The sequence below is a fragment of the Wolffia australiana genome, chromosome 5 (genome assembly GCF_029677425.1).
Source record: "Wolffia australiana isolate 7733 chromosome 5, ASM2967742v1".
Lineage (NCBI taxonomy): Eukaryota > Viridiplantae > Streptophyta > Magnoliopsida > Alismatales > Araceae > Wolffia > Wolffia australiana.
The window spans coordinates 18,807,758-18,825,370 of NC_135839.1; the positions used below are offsets into that span (position 1 = coordinate 18,807,758).

A 17,613-nucleotide genomic window follows, 5' to 3' on the forward strand; every position below is an offset into this window, starting at 1 on the left:
CATTATCTCCTCCCCCTGACCCCTCTTCCCCTCCTCCGGCCCTACCTGAGTCCTCCACTCTCGCCCCTTCCCCTCCGGACATCTCTATGCCACCCCTGCCCATGTCATCTTCCGCTTCCGCCGCTGACCCCCCTCCACCCATTGACTTCCATCTTCCCACTGCTCTCCGCAAGGGGACTCGCCACTACACACACCATCCTATTGGCCATCATGTTTCTTCTTCCCGTCTCCCCAACCCCCATCATTCCTTTGCCCTCTTCGTTCTCTCTGAGTCCATTCCCAAGACATATCTTGAAGCTCTATAGGTTTCGGAGTGGAAGGCCGCTACAGATGCCGAATATGCTGTGTTTATTCAACGAGAGACGTGGATGTTGGTTTCTTGCCTGTCTAACGCCAATGTCGTCTCTTGTAAGTGGGTGTACTCCCTCAAGTACAATCCAGAATGGCTCTATTGCTCGTCATAAGGCTCGTCTCGTGGCTCGGGGTTTCTCTCAAGCCTATGGCCTTAATTATACTGAGACGTTCTTGCCCGTGGCTCGTCTTAGCCCCATCCGGGTCCGTCTCTCAGTCGCCCTTAATCAGGCATGGACTCTTCATTAACTTGATATCTCTAATGCCTTTCTTTTTGGTGATCTTGCCGAGCAAGTGTATATGGAGAAACCTCCTGGGTATGTTGCTCAAGGGGAGTCTTCGAAGGTGTGCCTCCTCAAGAAGGCGATCTATGGTCTGAAGCAGAGTCCCCGTGCCTGATTCCATAAGTTCTCCAAATTCCTGTTCGTGTATGGCTTCGTCTCCACTGTCTCTGATCCTACAGTGATGCGCAAGTGTACTCCTCTGGGGTGTGCTGTGCTAGCTGTTTACGTTGACAATATTCTTCTCACTGTCAATGATGAAGCCGCCCATGCTGCCACCAAAGCTTATCTATGTCAGCACTTCGTGACACATAATCTCTCTCCACCTAGGTACTTACTCGGCATTGAAATTGCTCACCGGCGTGATCAGATGGTCTTATGCCAACGGAAGTACGCATTAGACCTCCTCGAGGAGATGGGTATGCTAGGGTGCAAACCCACTATCTCCCCTATGGAGGCCAATATCGATTGGTGGACCGGGTCGATATCACTACTGGAGGATGCAGGCATGTACCATCGCTTGGTGGGTAAGCTGATATACTTGACAGTGACACGTCCTGACATTGCATATGCGGTGAGTATATTGAGTCATTTCATGCACGCTCCTCGACTGGTACATCTTGATGGGGTGTATCGTGTTCTCGCCTACATCAAGCACGCTCTTGGAAAGGGCTTGCTATACTGGCGATTAGGGCATCTGCATGTTGAGGCTTACTCTGATGCCGGCAACGCGGGTGATAAAGCCGATCGAAAATTGCATGGTGGCTATGCCACATATGTTGGGGGTAACCTCGTCACATGGAGGCCACAAAAACAATCTGTGGTCTCTCGCTCTAATGCCGAACCCGAGTATCAGGCTATGTCAAATACCGCAGCAGAGATGCGCTGGCTGAGGTCTCTTCTCATTGAGCTTGGTTTCCCACCTCCCTCGCCCATGCGGATGTACTGTGATAATGAAACTGCCTCATTCATCGCCAGAAATGACACTTTCCACACGCGGACTAAACATATTGAGATTGACTGTCACTTCATTTGGCGGTATGTTATTAACGACACTATCTGTACCCCTCATGTAGCTTCCGCGCATCAACTTGCTGACAGCTTCACGAAGGCGCTTGCTGGGACGACATCTAATACTATTGGAGGCAAGCTGGGCATGTTTGATCTACATGCTCCAGCTTGAGGGGGAGTGTTAGTGATATGTATCGTGGTTTCTCTCTCCTCTCTCCTCTCTCCTCTCTCTTCCTTCTTCTCTTATTTCATATGTAATTTTCTCTCTCCTAAAAAAGTGTGGAACTTCTTTTCACTACCTAATTTAACTTCCATCATCACCTAATATCTATCAAAATATTACTCACTTATAATGGGTACCATACCCTTTAGAGTGTCGACCAAAGTTCAAAACTTGGTTGAGATGTATGAACCAAATTTCAGAATCCATATGTTCTCGTCCATTCCAAAAGTTAGAATAGCCTCTTCATACGTTAGAGATCACCATTTCTTAGATAGAGTGTTTTGTCATTAACTCAAAATCACAATGTCCAACATTATGATCGAGTTATCTAGTCTCTTCTAACTGGGTATTTTTAATAAAACCCCAAAAATTATGTATATCTTCTGACGTTCAAAAGACCATTTGCGTGCGGCCATCTATGCCCATGTATCAGTCTAGTTAACGATTTGAACGACCCGATAACCTTTCTTGGCCTTCCAAATTACTTAATTATATCATCATATATATTAATTAATGTCATATTGATTTAACCTGCTTGATAGGTTGATTCTCAAACACGTAAGGTGCCAAAATACACCTCATGCTCTAGAAGATACAAAAGAGTATGTATCTACTCACTCATGGGACCTGTTCATCATTGATTACCGTGTACGTATAGTTCCTCATCCACTTGACACTCTTAGGATGACTCACGGTATGGTCAACTATCAAACCCTAATCATTCATGTGCGTTAATACTGATGCGTTCAAAAATCATCAGAAAAATCTTCTCAGATATGCCAGGGGTGGATGATCACATCTTGACCACTCAATTATTTTCATGAACTTCTTGATGCACCCGAACTAAGACTATTTAGAACCCCATGATTAGAGACGTGTAGATCATAGTCAAAATATAATTGTCCCTCCACAAGACGTCTTTGGTGTCTCAGATCTAAGGACCACTTACAGAACCGTGACATGAATCAACCCGATTGACTGTTCGCTATAATACTATCGAGGGATTCGTATGGATCAATTCAGTGAACTCTTTCCACTAAAGATCACCCACTATCTATCCGTAGTGTCTCCACACTAATGGCTATGAGAATGGCCATACTCATCATATGAGTGAGGTTAGATAGTGTTATTTTATCTGAATACATCGATGTCCTTCTTGAGTATCCTTCAAATATGAACATTTAGAACACACGCTTAAAGACTAGTGATCTCCGTATTACGATCTCATCATAATTCACTGAGCCTGATAACGTATTAATGAACTTCATTATAAGTATCGCACATGCACTATAATGAATATGCTATATTAATGAACATAGAACAAGATATGGAATGTGATATTGGCTTGGCGACCACGTATATTTCCATAAGATACTAAGAATTGATTGTGGGTGGTCTTTAGGGATGAAGTTTTACGAATTGATCTGTATGAGTCCCTTCATGGTTTTATTCCTAAAAATAAACCATATAGATTCATGTCATGATTGTGTAGATATTTGTTGAAGAACAAAGACATTATACATGGATGGTTGTATTTTGACTATGACCTACAAGTCCTTAATCAAGGGATACCAAACATGCTTAGCTGAGACGTGGAAAAGAGTCCACAAAGGTAGTTGTAAGTTCAAGATGGGATTGTCTTCCCATGATAGGAGACTGCTAAAGTAATATTATGATACGATGAAGTCCTTGCCTAAGGCAGTGATAAAATCATAAAAATATGTACAATGGCTTTCCAATTTATGATTCCTAACTAGGATAGTGGAGAATTTTTTACTTGACCATGAAGTCAAATAGTATCAGATTTGGCTATGCACAATGTAATTAAATCATAGTTTATTTTTGTTTAAAGTTTTCTTTGGGGATTCTTGATGGAAATATATGTGGCCAGCAAGCCAATCACACATTCCACATCTCGTTCCATCTTCATTATTAGAACATATTCATTATAGTGCACGTGTGATGCGTATAATGAAGTCCATGAATACATGATCGGACTTAGTGAATTATGATGAGATCGTAATACGGAGATCACTAGTCTTTAAGCATGTGTTCTAAACATTTCTATTCAAAGGATACACAAGAAGGACATTGAAGTATCCGGATAGAATAGCACTATCTAGCCTCACTCATATGATGAGTATGGCCGGTCCCGTAACCATTAGTGTGGCGACACAAAGGATAGATAGTGGGTGCTCTTTAGTGGAAAGAGTTCACTGAATTGATCCGTACGAATCCCTGAATGGTATTATACCGAACTGTCAATCAGGTTGATTCACGTCACGATTGTGTAAGTGGTCCTTAGACCTGAGATACCAAAGACGTCTTGTGGACGGACGGTCGTAAATGGTCTCTAATCATGGGATTCTAAACGGTCTTAGTTCGGGTGCATCCAGAAGTACACGAAGGCGATTGAGTGGTCAAGATGGGATCGTCCACCCTCAGTATAATAGGTGACAGCTCAAAGGAAGACGATGCAACGAAGTCCTTGGCCAAGGCAGTGAAATATCGGAGAAGAGTTCTCCGATGATTTTTGAATGCATAAGTACTAACTTGGATGATCGATTAGGGTTTGACAGCTGACCATACCCTAAGTCGTCCAAGGAGCGTCAAGTGGATGAGGGATTATACATACACGGTAACTGATGACAAACAGGTTCCGTGAGTGAGTCGATACACACTCATTTGTATCTTCTAGGACACGAGGTATAGCTTGGCACCCCACGTGTCGGAGTCTCGACCTATCAATTGGGTTAAATCAATCCGAAATTAGGTAATATGTATGATGATATAGTTAATTAATTTGGAAGGCCAATAAAGGTTATTGGCCCACTGGAGTCCTTAACTAGACTGATACATGGGCCTAGAGGGTCATACGTAAATGATCTTTTGGACGTTGGAAGATATACTTAAGTTTTGGGGGTTTTTATGAAAAATACCCACTTAGTATAAATAGGGGAAGGCCATGAACGAAATTCACCCAGGCCAGAATTGTTCAGGGGCTTTTCCCCTTCTTCTCCACTCTCCCCAGACCCCCTCTCCATCCATGATGTGATCGGGATGACGTAACAACGCGGACGGAGATAGAACATGGCTCGTCTACGGGAAGGAGGAGATTTGACGTGCCGAGGACCACGTGGATACATCTAGAGGCTGCACTCTTGAGCAGCTCGACTCGTCTCACTCTGGGATTGAAGAAATCACGAATGAGATTCGTGCAAAGGTACTTCGTTTCAATGATTTTTGTTGATGTCATTCGATTTGCAAAAGTCTTCCGTTGTACATCTTTTTGTTCTGTTCATCCAGATCTAGGCCTCTAGAACCCAACAATTCTTTCATTAGGATTGTGTGCGATTGTCAATCATGGCCCATAACCTTTCAATGTCCACTTAGAAAAGTGAAACAACACATGTTAGATAGGCTAGAAACTACAATGGCAAAGAGGGAGTCCATAATGTGGCTCCTTGATTTAAAAAAAAAACAATGGAGGTTTATTATGATTTAGGAGAGTGAGTTTAGTGTAAAGTATTGTATCCGCTTTTTCTATTTCCCCTCATTTTTTGTGCTCACCCCCAATGGTGGTTTTGTGAATGAATCAAGAGTTGAAGTTGGTCTTTATGTGTCTATATTTTTTTGTGCTGCATTAAAATGTCTGGTTTGGGTGGAATATAAAAACCCTAATAAAAGCAGTTGATCTAGAAGCCCAACCTTGTCTTTTTGTTCATAAGTCTAAAATTAAAAAAAACTATTTCCTCTTACCTCTTTATATTTTACGTCTTCCCATCTCCCTCTTTCCATCATTCTTTCATATTCATAAAACCCTTATTTTAATATAGGTCCATTCTCAATTATCCCTCCTCCCCATTTACAACTACTGACAACTTTTCTCATCTGCCTAACCCAGCTCAGTTCAGTTGTCAACCTCCTCACTCCTGGGGGTTCAATACCTAGTTTGACCTATATCATAAAAGAGAGTAAAGAATTTGAACACAAATAGTTTATTTTATTAAATATATATTTTTAATATGGCCATAACTAACTCCTAAAAATGAATTAATAAAATTCAAATTTAAATAAAACTATACATGATTTCAAAAAATGGTTCTTCACATTTCATGAAGTCATTACAAATTTTAGACTTATCGAAAATATTATTGATCAATGTATGTATCTTAAAGAAAGTGAGAGCAACTGGATCTTGTTGTTATTCTATGTTGAAGACATTCTACTTACTAGTTCAAATTTTAGTTTGCTAAAGGAGACATAAGACTTCATACTTCGTCAAATTTGATGTGAAATAGAAGGACGAGTACCACATTTTTATTGACATAACAATCCATTGAGGTAGATACCTAGAAACTATATAACTATCACAAGGGTCCTAACTAACAATTTTTTTGCAAATATTTTAATTAGAGCTTTATCCAAGAAAAGGGGGACAAAATGAATAGGTTACCAGGTTCTGATTCCAATAGTGAAAGGTTTGTAGTGAATGGTAGGCCATATGCTGCAATTTTTGTGTTTCCCAACTAAGGAACACATACACATTACCTGGCTAAGATTTTGTACTTGATATCAAATCCCGAATTTATGCATTGTCAAGACTCCGAGAAAGTTTGACGCCATGTTTAGGAAAAAAATGATCTTATGCTTACACATATGATGATTTTTATCATGTGGAAGTATGTGGTTTTATAGACTCAGACTTTGATGGTTGTTTAAACATGATAAGGTCACTGGTTGCATCTTCATTCTTGATCAGGAAGCTGTTTCATGGTATTGTACACAGAAAAACCGACTTAAACATCCATGATGGAAGCTAAATATGTTTTTTGTTTTCACAGTTCTGTATAAGCCATATGTTTACAACACGTTATTTTACATCTTGAAGTCATACTAATGAATTATGACAATGAAGCTGTTGAAAGATCCATATAGTTGAAATATGGGGTAATATAGCATCTCTTGATATATGAATTGACTTTTCACATCTGAGACATGAATATATTTGTCACATCACCTTGCATCTATCGATATTATTCAGTCCAGATTTTGATTTTTCTTATCCATTTGAAATTTGATAATTGCCATGACATTACGAGTTCATTTAATTGTGTACTTTTTTCTGGTGTTTTGATATTTTCTGATCAATGGTTGGGACTTGGGTTTTGAAGATGCAATTCTGACTTGGATTAGTACCATTGGGACATGGATGACTATCATGGACAAGGATGACTATCATGGACAAGGACTATTGTGGACTGGGACGATGACCATGGTGGATGGGGATGAAGACTGTCGACAACTGTCGTCCCTGGTGACAGCAACTCTCCTTGACGGGGATGACGGCTGTTGTTCTAGAAGGCATTCCCTCTTGTGCTTGCTCTCTTGCTCGCTTGCCCTCTCTGTCTCTCTCGCACTAGCTCTCTCTCTCTCTCTCTTTCTCTCTATCTATCTATCTAGTTCCTTAATTTTCACAGTTGAATGACGGGACGGGACAGATGACAGTGGCAATCAAATCAAATGACATGGACGGATGACTGAATGGACGATTGTTACTAACCGTCTCATCCGTCCGTAACGTCATCCGTCATTTGTCCGAGGAGCCCGACTGCATCTTCTGAACAGTCAGGGCTTCTAAATTCGAAGTACCCGTCATATTCAAAATAAGAAAAAAATTAATATTCTGTCCTCTAGAATGGGAGGAAGACGTCATCATTTGAGTCATTGTTGTCGAAGCAGGTCAAAGAGAATCATAAGAGCTGAATTCCCGGTCTCCCTTAATGTAGACGGTCTTCCTTGAGAATGGACTCTGGCCAGTCTTCTTTGACGAGATGCTTTCTATTTCTTTGAACAGGCGACCCGTTCGCTCTCTCGTTCTTCCCCCCCACAATCTAAAGAAGAAGAGAGACAATACAGCGTCTTTTCACTATCTTGGCGAGTTGTCTTCGTCAGCTGACATGAACGCTGCCTTCTCTCATTTACCCGCCACCGCCGGTGGCAGCGGCGATCTCCTCCGCGATGCTTGCCGTGCACTAGGCTGCGTGTATATCTCTCTCTGGTCGTACCTTCCCCATCCAGCCAAGTATACCGCATCTCTCTCTCTCTCTCTCCCCCTCCCTCCCTCTCTGTCTTGCTGTGTGGCTATCTCTCTCTCTGTCCCTCTCTCCCCCCCTCTCTCTCTCTATCGCTATGGCTATCTCTCTCTATGGCTATCTCCCTCCCTCTCTCCCTCCCTCCTCTTTCTCTCTAGTTCTATGGCTTTCTCTCTCTCTCTCTACTCTCTAGCTCTATGGCTGTTTCTCTCTCTCCCTCACTCTCTCTAGTTGTATGGCCATATCTCTCTCTAGCTCTATGACTATATCTCTCCCTCCCTCTCTCTAATTCTACTGCCATCTCTCTCTCTAGCTCTATGGACATCTCTCTCCCTCCCTCCCTCCCTCCCTCCCTCTCTCTCTCTTGCTCTGCGGCTATCTCTCTCTCTGTCCCTCTCTCTCTAGCTCAATGGCTATCTCTCTTTCTTCCCCTCTCTCTCCATCTTTCTCTTTCTTTCTTTCTCTCTCTCTAGCTCAATCGCTCTCTCTTTTTCTCTCTGTCTCTAGCTATATGGCTCTAACTCTCTCTTCCCGCTCTTTCTTTCTTTCTTTCTTTCTTTCTTTCTCTCTCTCTCTCTAGCTATATGGCTCTAACTCTCTCCCCCCTCTCTCTTTCTTTCTTTCTTTCTTTCTTTCTCTCTCTCCCCCCTCTTTCTTTCTTTCTTTCTTTCTTTCTCTCTCTCCCCCCTCTTTCTTTCTTTCTTTCTCTATAACTATATGGCTGTATCTCTCTCTCCCCCCTCTTTCTCTCTCTCTAGCTCTATGGCTCTATCCCTTCCCCCTTTCTTTCTCTCTCTCTCTAGCTCTATGTTTCTATCTATATTTCCCTCTCCGCTAACCCATATGAACGTATCCAGCTGTTTAGTGTCGACAGACGGGTGGTTCTGCAAGGACAACCAAGCCCAAGGGCAGCGGCTGTTTGATCTCTACCGACGCTCTTTCTGCCTCCTCGGAACAGGGTAAGTTAATTTAATCGTTGAACACTTCGAACCTGCAATTTCTCGATCTGAAATAACGAATATTACTGGTTTTTCTGAAGCAATCTCCCTGGCCGCGCCTTCACGGAGAGCTGCCACTACTTGGAAGCCAACGAACATGAACTTATGAGCGCGGCGAGGATTCCTTCGCAGCGCGAGTTCTACCAGGTAGACAAGAAAGCATTTCTTCTTCTCTTTGTTCTTTCGAACAGATTTTCTTGTTTAATTATCCCCGCTATGCAACGAAATAAATATCGACCCTTATTCATAAATAATCTGCCAAAATGGCATTCCGTTAAACTGAAAGAAGGAATCCTCATTTCTAATGCCTTTCTATCGGCAAATAGAATCTGTTGCTTGGTTTAAAATACATCCTGCGTGTTAAACAAATCTTCAACTTTCTGTACTGTCGCAGAAAGCGGGAATAAAGTTCTGCCCATGAAATATTCTCATGTTTTCTTGCATTATCGCCGATAACTTAACCTAGTTTATGATAATTCTAATGGTCGTAAGATCCTTTCTATCGGCAAATAGAATCTGTTGCTTGGTTTAAAATACATCCTGCGTGTTAAACAAATCTTCAACTTTCTGTACTGTCACAGGAAGCGGGAATAAAGGTCTGCCCATGAAATATTCTCATGTTTACTCGCATTATCGCCGATAACTTAACCTACTTTCATCCTCCAAAGACCGCCGTGTTCATGGGCCAGAGCGACGGAGAGATCGAGCTCGGAATGTCGACGACAAGCATTGTGGGACAATCCCAGCTTACGGTACAGATTTTCACACCGTTCAAGCCGGCTGATAAAATCTCTCGTTTCATCTTCAGGAAGGGACGCGAGAGAGAATACTGAGCTTCTTCTCAGAGATATTCCCTCCAAACCTTCGTTCCACCTCTCGGCTCGTGGAAGACGCAGCCCTGATAATCGCCATGGCGGACGTTCTCTCGTCATCCTCGTCCTCCTCCTCGTCCTCGGCGTCGTCTCGCACGGCCTTCCGCCGCTACAACTCTTCTCCTTCTCCCTTGCTAAGACGCAGTGGCAAGTTTCCCGGGCAGAGAGCGATGAAGAGAGCCTTCACGATGATGAGACAGATTAGCGACTACTCCAAAGCTCAGGACACCTCGCCCGGTTCTCATCTCCACCACGCCATCTCCGAGAGAAAGAGAAGAGAGAAGAACCGCGAGAGCTTCGCCGCGTTACGGCAGCTGCTCCCGCCGGACACTAAGGTAGTGAAAAATGTCACTCTTCTTCAAAAATGGGTTTTCTGAGCTTTTTGTTTTCTTGTTGATTATCAGAAGGATAGAGTTTCGGTGCTGGGTAGAGCTCGGGACTGTATCGACGCCATGAAAGGCGAGATCTCGAGCTTGGAAGAGAAGAACCGGGCTTTAGAACGCCATCTAAAGCCAGTAGAAGAGATAGCGACCGAGACGAGGATAATAGAAGAAACTGTGGAGGTTCGAACTAGCGTGTTATCGTCATTCTCGGCGACGATAATGCGAGTTTTTTCCGTGCGCGATAGACGCGACGCGGCGAGTGTTCTTGTGCGTGTTCTTGAGAGTTTGAAGAACACTACTGGAGTTCGTCTCCTTTCTGTGGAAGCCCGAGAGAGCTCCAAGCTTATCAAGCTGATTATCCAGGTGAAAAACCTTGCTTTCATCAGAATTTTGCCTCTCTTCTGCTTGAAGACTGATCAAAGTTTTGTTTTTTTTTTTGTGCATGTTGATTGGAGTTCTCAGGGAGGAGAATTGGATGACGTTGCCTTGGTGGAAACTGTCAAGAATGCTGTAGATCAGTAGAGAGATGAGAAGAGGACCACGTCTTTTTTTACTAGAATTGACCACGTCTTTGGTGGTCAAATCGTTGACCGCGTCAACGTTTTCGGGGCGTTGACGGAGTTGGTGAAATCGTGTTTTGACGGGCAGAGTTGACCATGCAAGCTGAACCAGTCAATATTATGAGACAGTCAGATGGACGGTCAGATTCTGACCACGTAGACAGCTAGGTGACAAAACAGTCTTTTTTGGGTGGGTCGTGGTAGCTGACCCTGACCCGGGAACCATACCCATAATTTTTTGTTAATATTCACCCATAATGTTTCTAAAATGCAGTGTCACCCTCCCAAGACCCTCTGCTATTCCCTAAGTGAGGATAATTAAAGAATAAATAATGTGGCTTGTTGAAGGCCGACACCCGGGTAACAAAAAAGGATAATTATCTGTAGATATCACAAGATTCAGCAGATCGAACTGGCAAAAATGATATAAATAATAATAATAATGACATTTATTAGCAGCGCAGAAAATTAAAGAGAAGTATTTCTCATTTTTCTAGATGTTGATTGTGGCTTCCCATAGACGAAGAAGCCCACCACGGCAGCCACTGCAGATTCTCTTTCTGTCAAGGTCGGAAGCCAGGCAGCGTACCTGGAATCATGATTGACATAAGATCATGTGTTAGATCAGCATGATCTAAATTTCTTAAAGACAAGTTTAACATGTTACAGGATAAATAAGAAAAGATGGGCTTCATAAAAACATCAATTCAAATTATATTTCTCTACGATGCTCCGCAACTTTTAAAACACCTGAAACAATATTGTTTGATCATGCGGCAAGAACCCAACCGAAAAATCATTTTTTGGAGGAATCGTCCTATTTTCCAAAATATTTGAGGCAAACAGAAAAATAATATAAATGGGTTATTGGGGAAGCTGAATTCGGGGTCATAGACATACCAAAGCTGGGGTCTTCTGTGGTGTTCTGTAAAGCTGCCAACCGGCCATCTTTGAGCCTGGGCTTGAGAAACTTCCAAATCTTTCTTGAGGTCGGTGAAAGAGAGACATGGAATTATCTGATGCTCCGATTCCAAGCCAATGTTCCCCAGCATTGATGGATAAGATAGATGCCGAATGGATGGTTACATTCTTCAGACATTTCATCCGTCCTGCGTTTAATAAAAAATCAGTTTCGGAAAAGCAACTTTTTTATTCACGTGTAATTTTAGTGGGAGATATTTCCAAAACATCTAAGGGCTCAGTATGTCAATCTTCTCGTTTTTTGCACACAGTAAGTTTGTTCGTCCAGTTCAACTAAAAATGTCAAGAAAAAAACTCCCAACCGCCAATCAATCTTAACAGGAAATCCTCTGTAGAAAAATTCTAAAAGCAAAAAGAGAATTTTTTCACCTTCTTCATTCTCCCAGAAACGCAGAGATCCATCAATGGAACCTGGAGAAATTGTAATGGGTTTCTTAGAAATTCACAGGAGATAAAAGTTAAGTTCTTGAGATTCATAGGAAATAGGGACCAACCTGTGATTATTCCTTTATCTGCCGGGGAATGTTCTACACAAGAGACAGGACCAGCATGACAGGCAAGGACGGCGTCGCATGAACCACGAGAAAGAGACCAAACCCTTGCCGTCCAGTCATCACTTCCAGTTAGTACAGTATCACCAACCACCCTTATTGACCTGCACAACCATTCATATTTTACCCAACTGGAAAGAATCCCCAGCAAAAAAAGAATTAAGAAGAAGAGGTTTTTGTTGTACACTTTACCGGATCCATCTTGAATGCCCTTCGAGTTTGTGCATCTGCCGGCCAGCACGGATGTCCCAAATATTCACAACCCTGAGAAGAACAACAATCCAGAATATGAAAAATGAAAAAAAACTACCTAAGAAAATCTATGAAAGGTCTAACACTCATCAAAGACAATTCGACATCATTGACCTTTGTCAACATTAACTTTCATAAAATTTAGGGTGATTGACAATGAGAATGACATTGAAAGAAAGTATGGATTGCTGACGCTGATGATGATGTTGTCAACATCATCAACATGCTGGCAACCAATGTCTGGGGACATGCAGAACCCTCAATCCAAGTGACTAAATAAGAATTCATATATCATACGTGTCTCTTCCGGCAACTGCTAAAATTCCGGTAGTGTCTTCATACTCCATGCAAAGGACAGCACTCAAAGAGCGTCCCACTGTCGCCAGACAGTTACCAGTCCTTACGTCCCACATTTTCACAGTACCATCATGAGAGGCAGACAAAACACGATCTCCTGAAAGCATCCTAATACAACTGACCTGGAAAAAATGCAGCCAATATATGTCAGAAAAATACTCATTACTTTAAGTAGAAATTAAAATAACTAAAAAGGCTCATCAAGATAATATGGTCGGGGAATCTCACAGGAGCATTGTGGCCTTTCAACTCTTCAAGAGGTTGGAATACATGTTTATCCCAAACTATAACAGAATGATCATCTGAGCCCGACACAATTCGACTGCGGTCAGAGCTGATTGCACGAATAGGTCTGCACAGAAAAGACACAAATCATATGAATGAAAAGAAGGAAGCAAAATAATAAGTCACTTGCCTCGTGTGACCCTTAAGGGTTGTTCTAAGTTCTGACCCTCGAAGGCTAGGATCCCATATTCTAACCTGCGGAGAAGGAAAATAGCTTATATTTAGGAACTAATTTGTATATACATGAATATATTAGAGAGAATATTTTGCATAAATGTTAATATATGAAGCAAAAATGTCAAAATAAGTACAGCTGTGACACTTAAATTGGCTTATTTTCATTCAAATTCAGAAGGTAGCCAGAGATATGCAATTAAAAATAAAGTCAAAATTGAACCGTGCAGTCGGTGCTTCCACTGATAAATAGTCCAGCGTCTTCACGGTCACCAACGAGGTCCCAAACCTCTCTCCTCGTGACACAGTGTAGTGCAGTAATGGCCCCTGCATGTCCCTTCAGAACACGAACACTAGACTGGATCTTCTTCTGTACAGGGGGAGGTAATTCTTGAACCCAAAAAAAGGATTAGTCTGGCATGTCTTCTATGAAAGGAAAAAACACAAAAATGACATTATTTAATGTGAAAAGAGGATGACGAGTGAACGGATTCATTTATTTAAATTAGGTAATAGTACCGGACAAGATCCTTTTACTCCTGCATTTAAGACGATTCTAGAGGAAAATGGTGATATTTAAATGAAATTCTCTGATATGCCTTGAGTAAACACCATATAAAGTGTTACCCCAGTGAACATGCTTAAGTGGAAAATATTTAAACAAAAACCATGGAGGACAATCTAATACAGTGGTATGTTCAGTCATGAGAAGGATTTTAAGGTCATTCGGATAGTTGATAAGTTTATCAGTTGTATACAGGAGAAACAAAGAGGGAAAGAAACTGAGAATTGAGGGTTCGAGCCGGGGGTAGTGAACTAACCATGTTGCAAGAAAGACAACAAAAATCAATATGGAGTAGAGAACCCATTAACAGGATAACAAGAAACTAAAAGACAAAGTATCCTCTCACTTTATGGAGCAACATTTATATCTTGCCATGTGTAACTCCGTCCACATTTTAATTACTAGGCAGAAAAAAACTTAGTCTTATGCACATGTAAATGAAAAATAAAATGCAAGAGACTAAACTGTATATCAAACTATCAAACTGTGTTAAATATATAAATGTATATCATTCCATGGAATTCAAATGGAAGAAAAGAAGGATGAAGCTTAATGTCAAGAAAGATGAAATCCAAAACAAAGTCACAGAGGTAAAATAACATTGATGAACGAGGGTAGATGAAATCTGCGAGTCTTAGGCAAACTTACGAACACGACTCAGAGAATTAGTCCTAGATGTCACATCTCTACTGAACATATTCTGCACCCAACTCCTGCCCACACTGGATGCTTCAGTGGGCTGCTGACTTTCATCTATTCCATCCAGTGCACGAGGAGATGGTAGTCCATAAGCAGGAACTGAGTGCCCCTTTCCAGAAGAAAGGCCCCAATATGCTATCCGGAGTTGCTGAATATGTGATAGCAATCCTCTAAGCTTGACCTAGAATCGTATGAGATATAATTAGTGGTTTAGGTTCATCAAATTCGTATCTCAACAGACAAAAATAACTCACAATTTGCTTAAACCCAAGGTTATTTTTCTCCGCAATGGTCTCAATAATGTTCCAGGCATCACCATCAGGGATTCCTAGTCCGGCCTTCATGAAATTAAAAAATTGAGAAATACAATGTTACATAAAACTAAGAAAAACAACACTGAACATCCAAGAGCATAATAGGAAACATTTACCATGTGGGATGCAACAATAATAAGTTGGGTGGTTACAAGGGCTACACAATTGACAGACCTGAAACATAGAAAATAAATGGAATCCTTTAGATCAGGTAGAAAGTTGTGATCAGCATCAGGAGAAAGTAGTGACTATACAAAGTGAACAGCCACAATTATACAAAATAAATCTGGTGTGTGTGTAACCAAACTTACAAATGACCACCCAAATGAAACACACAATTGACTATGGCAATAAAATTTCAATAACAGAAGAATGCCATATGATATTTTTCAGGTATATATTTATGCATCATAAGATTCATCTTTTCAAAATAGTTCAGAATCCATTTTATAAATGTATATCCAAGTTGGTTACAGTTGAAAGTACTGTAACTTACTTGATTGGAGTGGACTCCATCAAATAATTAAAGTAGCCTTCCCAGAAGCTGTACCAAAAACAAATATAAGAACATCATAAGATATAACTGATTGGGCAATTGGGTAAAAAGTTCAAAAGGTGCTTTGAACACTGCTCTAATGAGTCATCAATCAATTGAAAAACATATCCATGATGGTTCATTAGATGTAACTAAGGCCCCTTATACAGGGGACATTCATAATCTTAGAGAAATAAAGCCAAAGAAATAAGATAAATAAAATTCTGATTACGAGACCCATTGTATGTTTAGCAGCACAGATACTGAAGACAAGAAGAAAGAACAATTCTTGATACTCAAACAAAGAGATTACAAGGGGTTTTATAGGGAGCCCTAATGGGCTAATAATAGAAAGGGCCCTTAATGGGCTAATAATAGAAAGGAGCTAATAATAGAAAGAAGAAAAGAAAAGGAAAGGAGACAATAATGTCAACACTCCCCCTCAAGCTGGAGCGTGGATGTTTTCCACACCCAGCTTGGAACAGAGCTCCTCAAACCGAGGGGCATGAAGCCCTTTGGTGAAGATGTCTGCAAGTTGTTCAGCTGACGGAACATATGACGTGCAGAAATTTCCCGACTCAAGCTTCTCTTTAATGAAATGTCGATCGATCTCAATGTGTTTTGTACGATCATGCTGGACGGGATCATGAGCAATGCTGATAGCCGATTTGTTGTCACAGAACAGCTGAACAGGGGAAGAAACCGGACACCTTAGTTCACGAAGCAGTTGGGTAATCCAAAGTGCTTCACAAAGACCATGTGCAAGGGCACGGAACTCCGCTTCAGCACTTGATCGAGAGACCACTTTCTGTTTCTTACTCCTCTAAGTAATAAGATTGCCTCCCAAGAAGGTGCAGTACCCAGAGGTCGACCGACGATCAACCACAGATCCTGCATAATCGGCATCAGTGTAGACTTCTAGACGCAGACCACTGTGACGACGAAACATTAATCCACGGCCAATGGTGCCCTTCAAGAAACGGAGGAGGCGATGGGCAGCATGAAGATGACTGATTCGAGGGTTCTGCATAAACTGACTTAGAACACCCAGTGTATATGCAATGTTGGGACGGGTGTGGGTGAGATAGAGCAGTTTGCCCACAAGTCTTCGATATTGTCTGGGCTCAGCCGGATCTTCATTCTCATCCGCACCAAGTCGATGACTCACATTAATCGGTGTCGAAATAGGCTTGGAGTCTTCCTTTCCCAGCTCGCAAAGAAGATCCACTGTATATTTCCGCTGACAGATGAAAATCCCACTCGAAGAATAAGCCACCTCAATACCAAGAAAATATCGTAATGGGCCAAGATGACGTATGGCAAAGTCCGACGACAGATACATAGCCAGCTGAGTAATGGACTCCGTATCATCACCCGTGATGATAATGTCATCCACGTACACGAGAAGAATAGCCACTCCCCCGGACGTGGAATGACGGTAGAAAAGCGTGTGATCTCCATTACACTGACGGTATCCCCGGTTCTTCATGGCCATGGTGAAACGGCCAAACCAAGCACGAGGAGATTGCTTCAAACCGTACAGCGCTTTCTTCAGGCGACAAACAACTAAACTCGGAGTAGACGGCACTAAGGAGGCATATCCAGGAGGTAAGGCCATATAGATCTCCTCAGTCAAATCACCATGAAGAAAAGCATTCTTGACATCATATTGCTGCAATATCCAGCCCTGATCGACGGCAAGAGCCAAGAGAATCCGGACAGTGTTCATCTTGGCCACAGGGGCAAACGTTTCCTGATAATCAATGCCATACTGTTGGGTGAACCCTTGCGCCACAACACGTGCCTTGTGCCTTTCAATAGAGCCGTCGGAATTGTGCTTTACAGCATAAACTAACGACTGCCAACCAAGTGCTTGCCCGGCGGTAGTGGAACCAGATCCCATGTGTCATTTAGGGCAAGTGCTTGTAGCTCCTCCTCCATTGCCCGACGCCAATGAGGAAGAGAGAGGGCTACGTCCAGCGTCTTTGGAAGGGAGATAGTGTCAAGGGAGGTGAGAAGAGCGTGGTAGGATGGGGAAAGCCGATGAGATGAGATGGATGCGGCTAATGGATACAATGGAGAAGGATGAGGGCAAGACACAAGTGCTAATGAAGGATTTTCAAGAG

The 17,613-nt window shown here is 42.0% G+C and overlaps 2 protein-coding genes across 3 annotated transcripts in view; one reads left to right on the forward strand and one right to left on the reverse strand.

Moving 5' to 3' along the window:
• Positions 1–651: 651 nt before the first annotated feature.
• LOC144703426 (uncharacterized) lies at positions 652–10,825 on the forward strand. Its single transcript, XM_078575594.1, has 10 exons — positions 652–724; positions 815–1,670; positions 7,724–7,951; positions 8,819–8,920; positions 9,001–9,106; positions 9,541–9,555; positions 9,628–9,690; positions 9,768–10,169; positions 10,236–10,577; positions 10,677–10,825. Exons 1-10 carry the CDS (start codon positions 652–654, stop codon positions 10,734–10,736), a joined length of 2,247 nt encoding a protein of 748 aa, XP_078431720.1. The 3' UTR covers positions 10,737–10,825.
• A 354-nt stretch (positions 10,826–11,179) lies between these two features.
• The window catches only part of SCD1 (stomatal cytokinesis defective / SCD1 protein (SCD1)), a 53,242-nt gene continuing 46,808 nt past the window's right edge, over positions 11,180–17,613 (reverse strand). For both annotated transcript variants that reach the window (XM_078575932.1, XM_078575933.1), the window contains 13 exons: positions 15,449–15,496; positions 15,069–15,126; positions 14,893–14,976; positions 14,588–14,819; positions 13,598–13,764; positions 13,331–13,395; positions 13,144–13,267; positions 12,856–13,037; positions 12,499–12,570; positions 12,250–12,410; positions 12,125–12,166; positions 11,675–11,883; positions 11,180–11,363 (listed from right to left, as the gene is read on the reverse strand). In XM_078575932.1, coding sequence (XP_078432058.1) covers positions 11,268–11,363; positions 11,675–11,883; positions 12,125–12,166; positions 12,250–12,410; positions 12,499–12,570; positions 12,856–13,037; positions 13,144–13,267; positions 13,331–13,395; positions 13,598–13,764; positions 14,588–14,819; positions 14,893–14,976; positions 15,069–15,126; positions 15,449–15,496 — 1,540 coding nt within the window. In that variant the 3' untranslated portion in view covers positions 11,180–11,267. The remainder of the gene's footprint in view (positions 11,364–11,674; positions 11,884–12,124; positions 12,167–12,249; positions 12,411–12,498; positions 12,571–12,855; positions 13,038–13,143; positions 13,268–13,330; positions 13,396–13,597; positions 13,765–14,587; positions 14,820–14,892; positions 14,977–15,068; positions 15,127–15,448; positions 15,497–17,613) is intronic.

Coding starts and splice junctions, on each gene's coding strand:
- LOC144703426 (XM_078575594.1), top strand. CDS start 652: ATGGAGAAACCTCCTGGGTATGTTGCTCAAGGGGAGTCTTCGAAGGTG. Junction 1,671..7,723: donor GACTGTCACTTCATTTGGCG/GTATGTTATTAA, acceptor TTCTTTGAACAG/GCGACCCGTTCGCTCTCTCG. Junction 7,952..8,818: donor TACCTTCCCCATCCAGCCAA/GTATACCGCATC, acceptor GAACGTATCCAG/CTGTTTAGTGTCGACAGACG.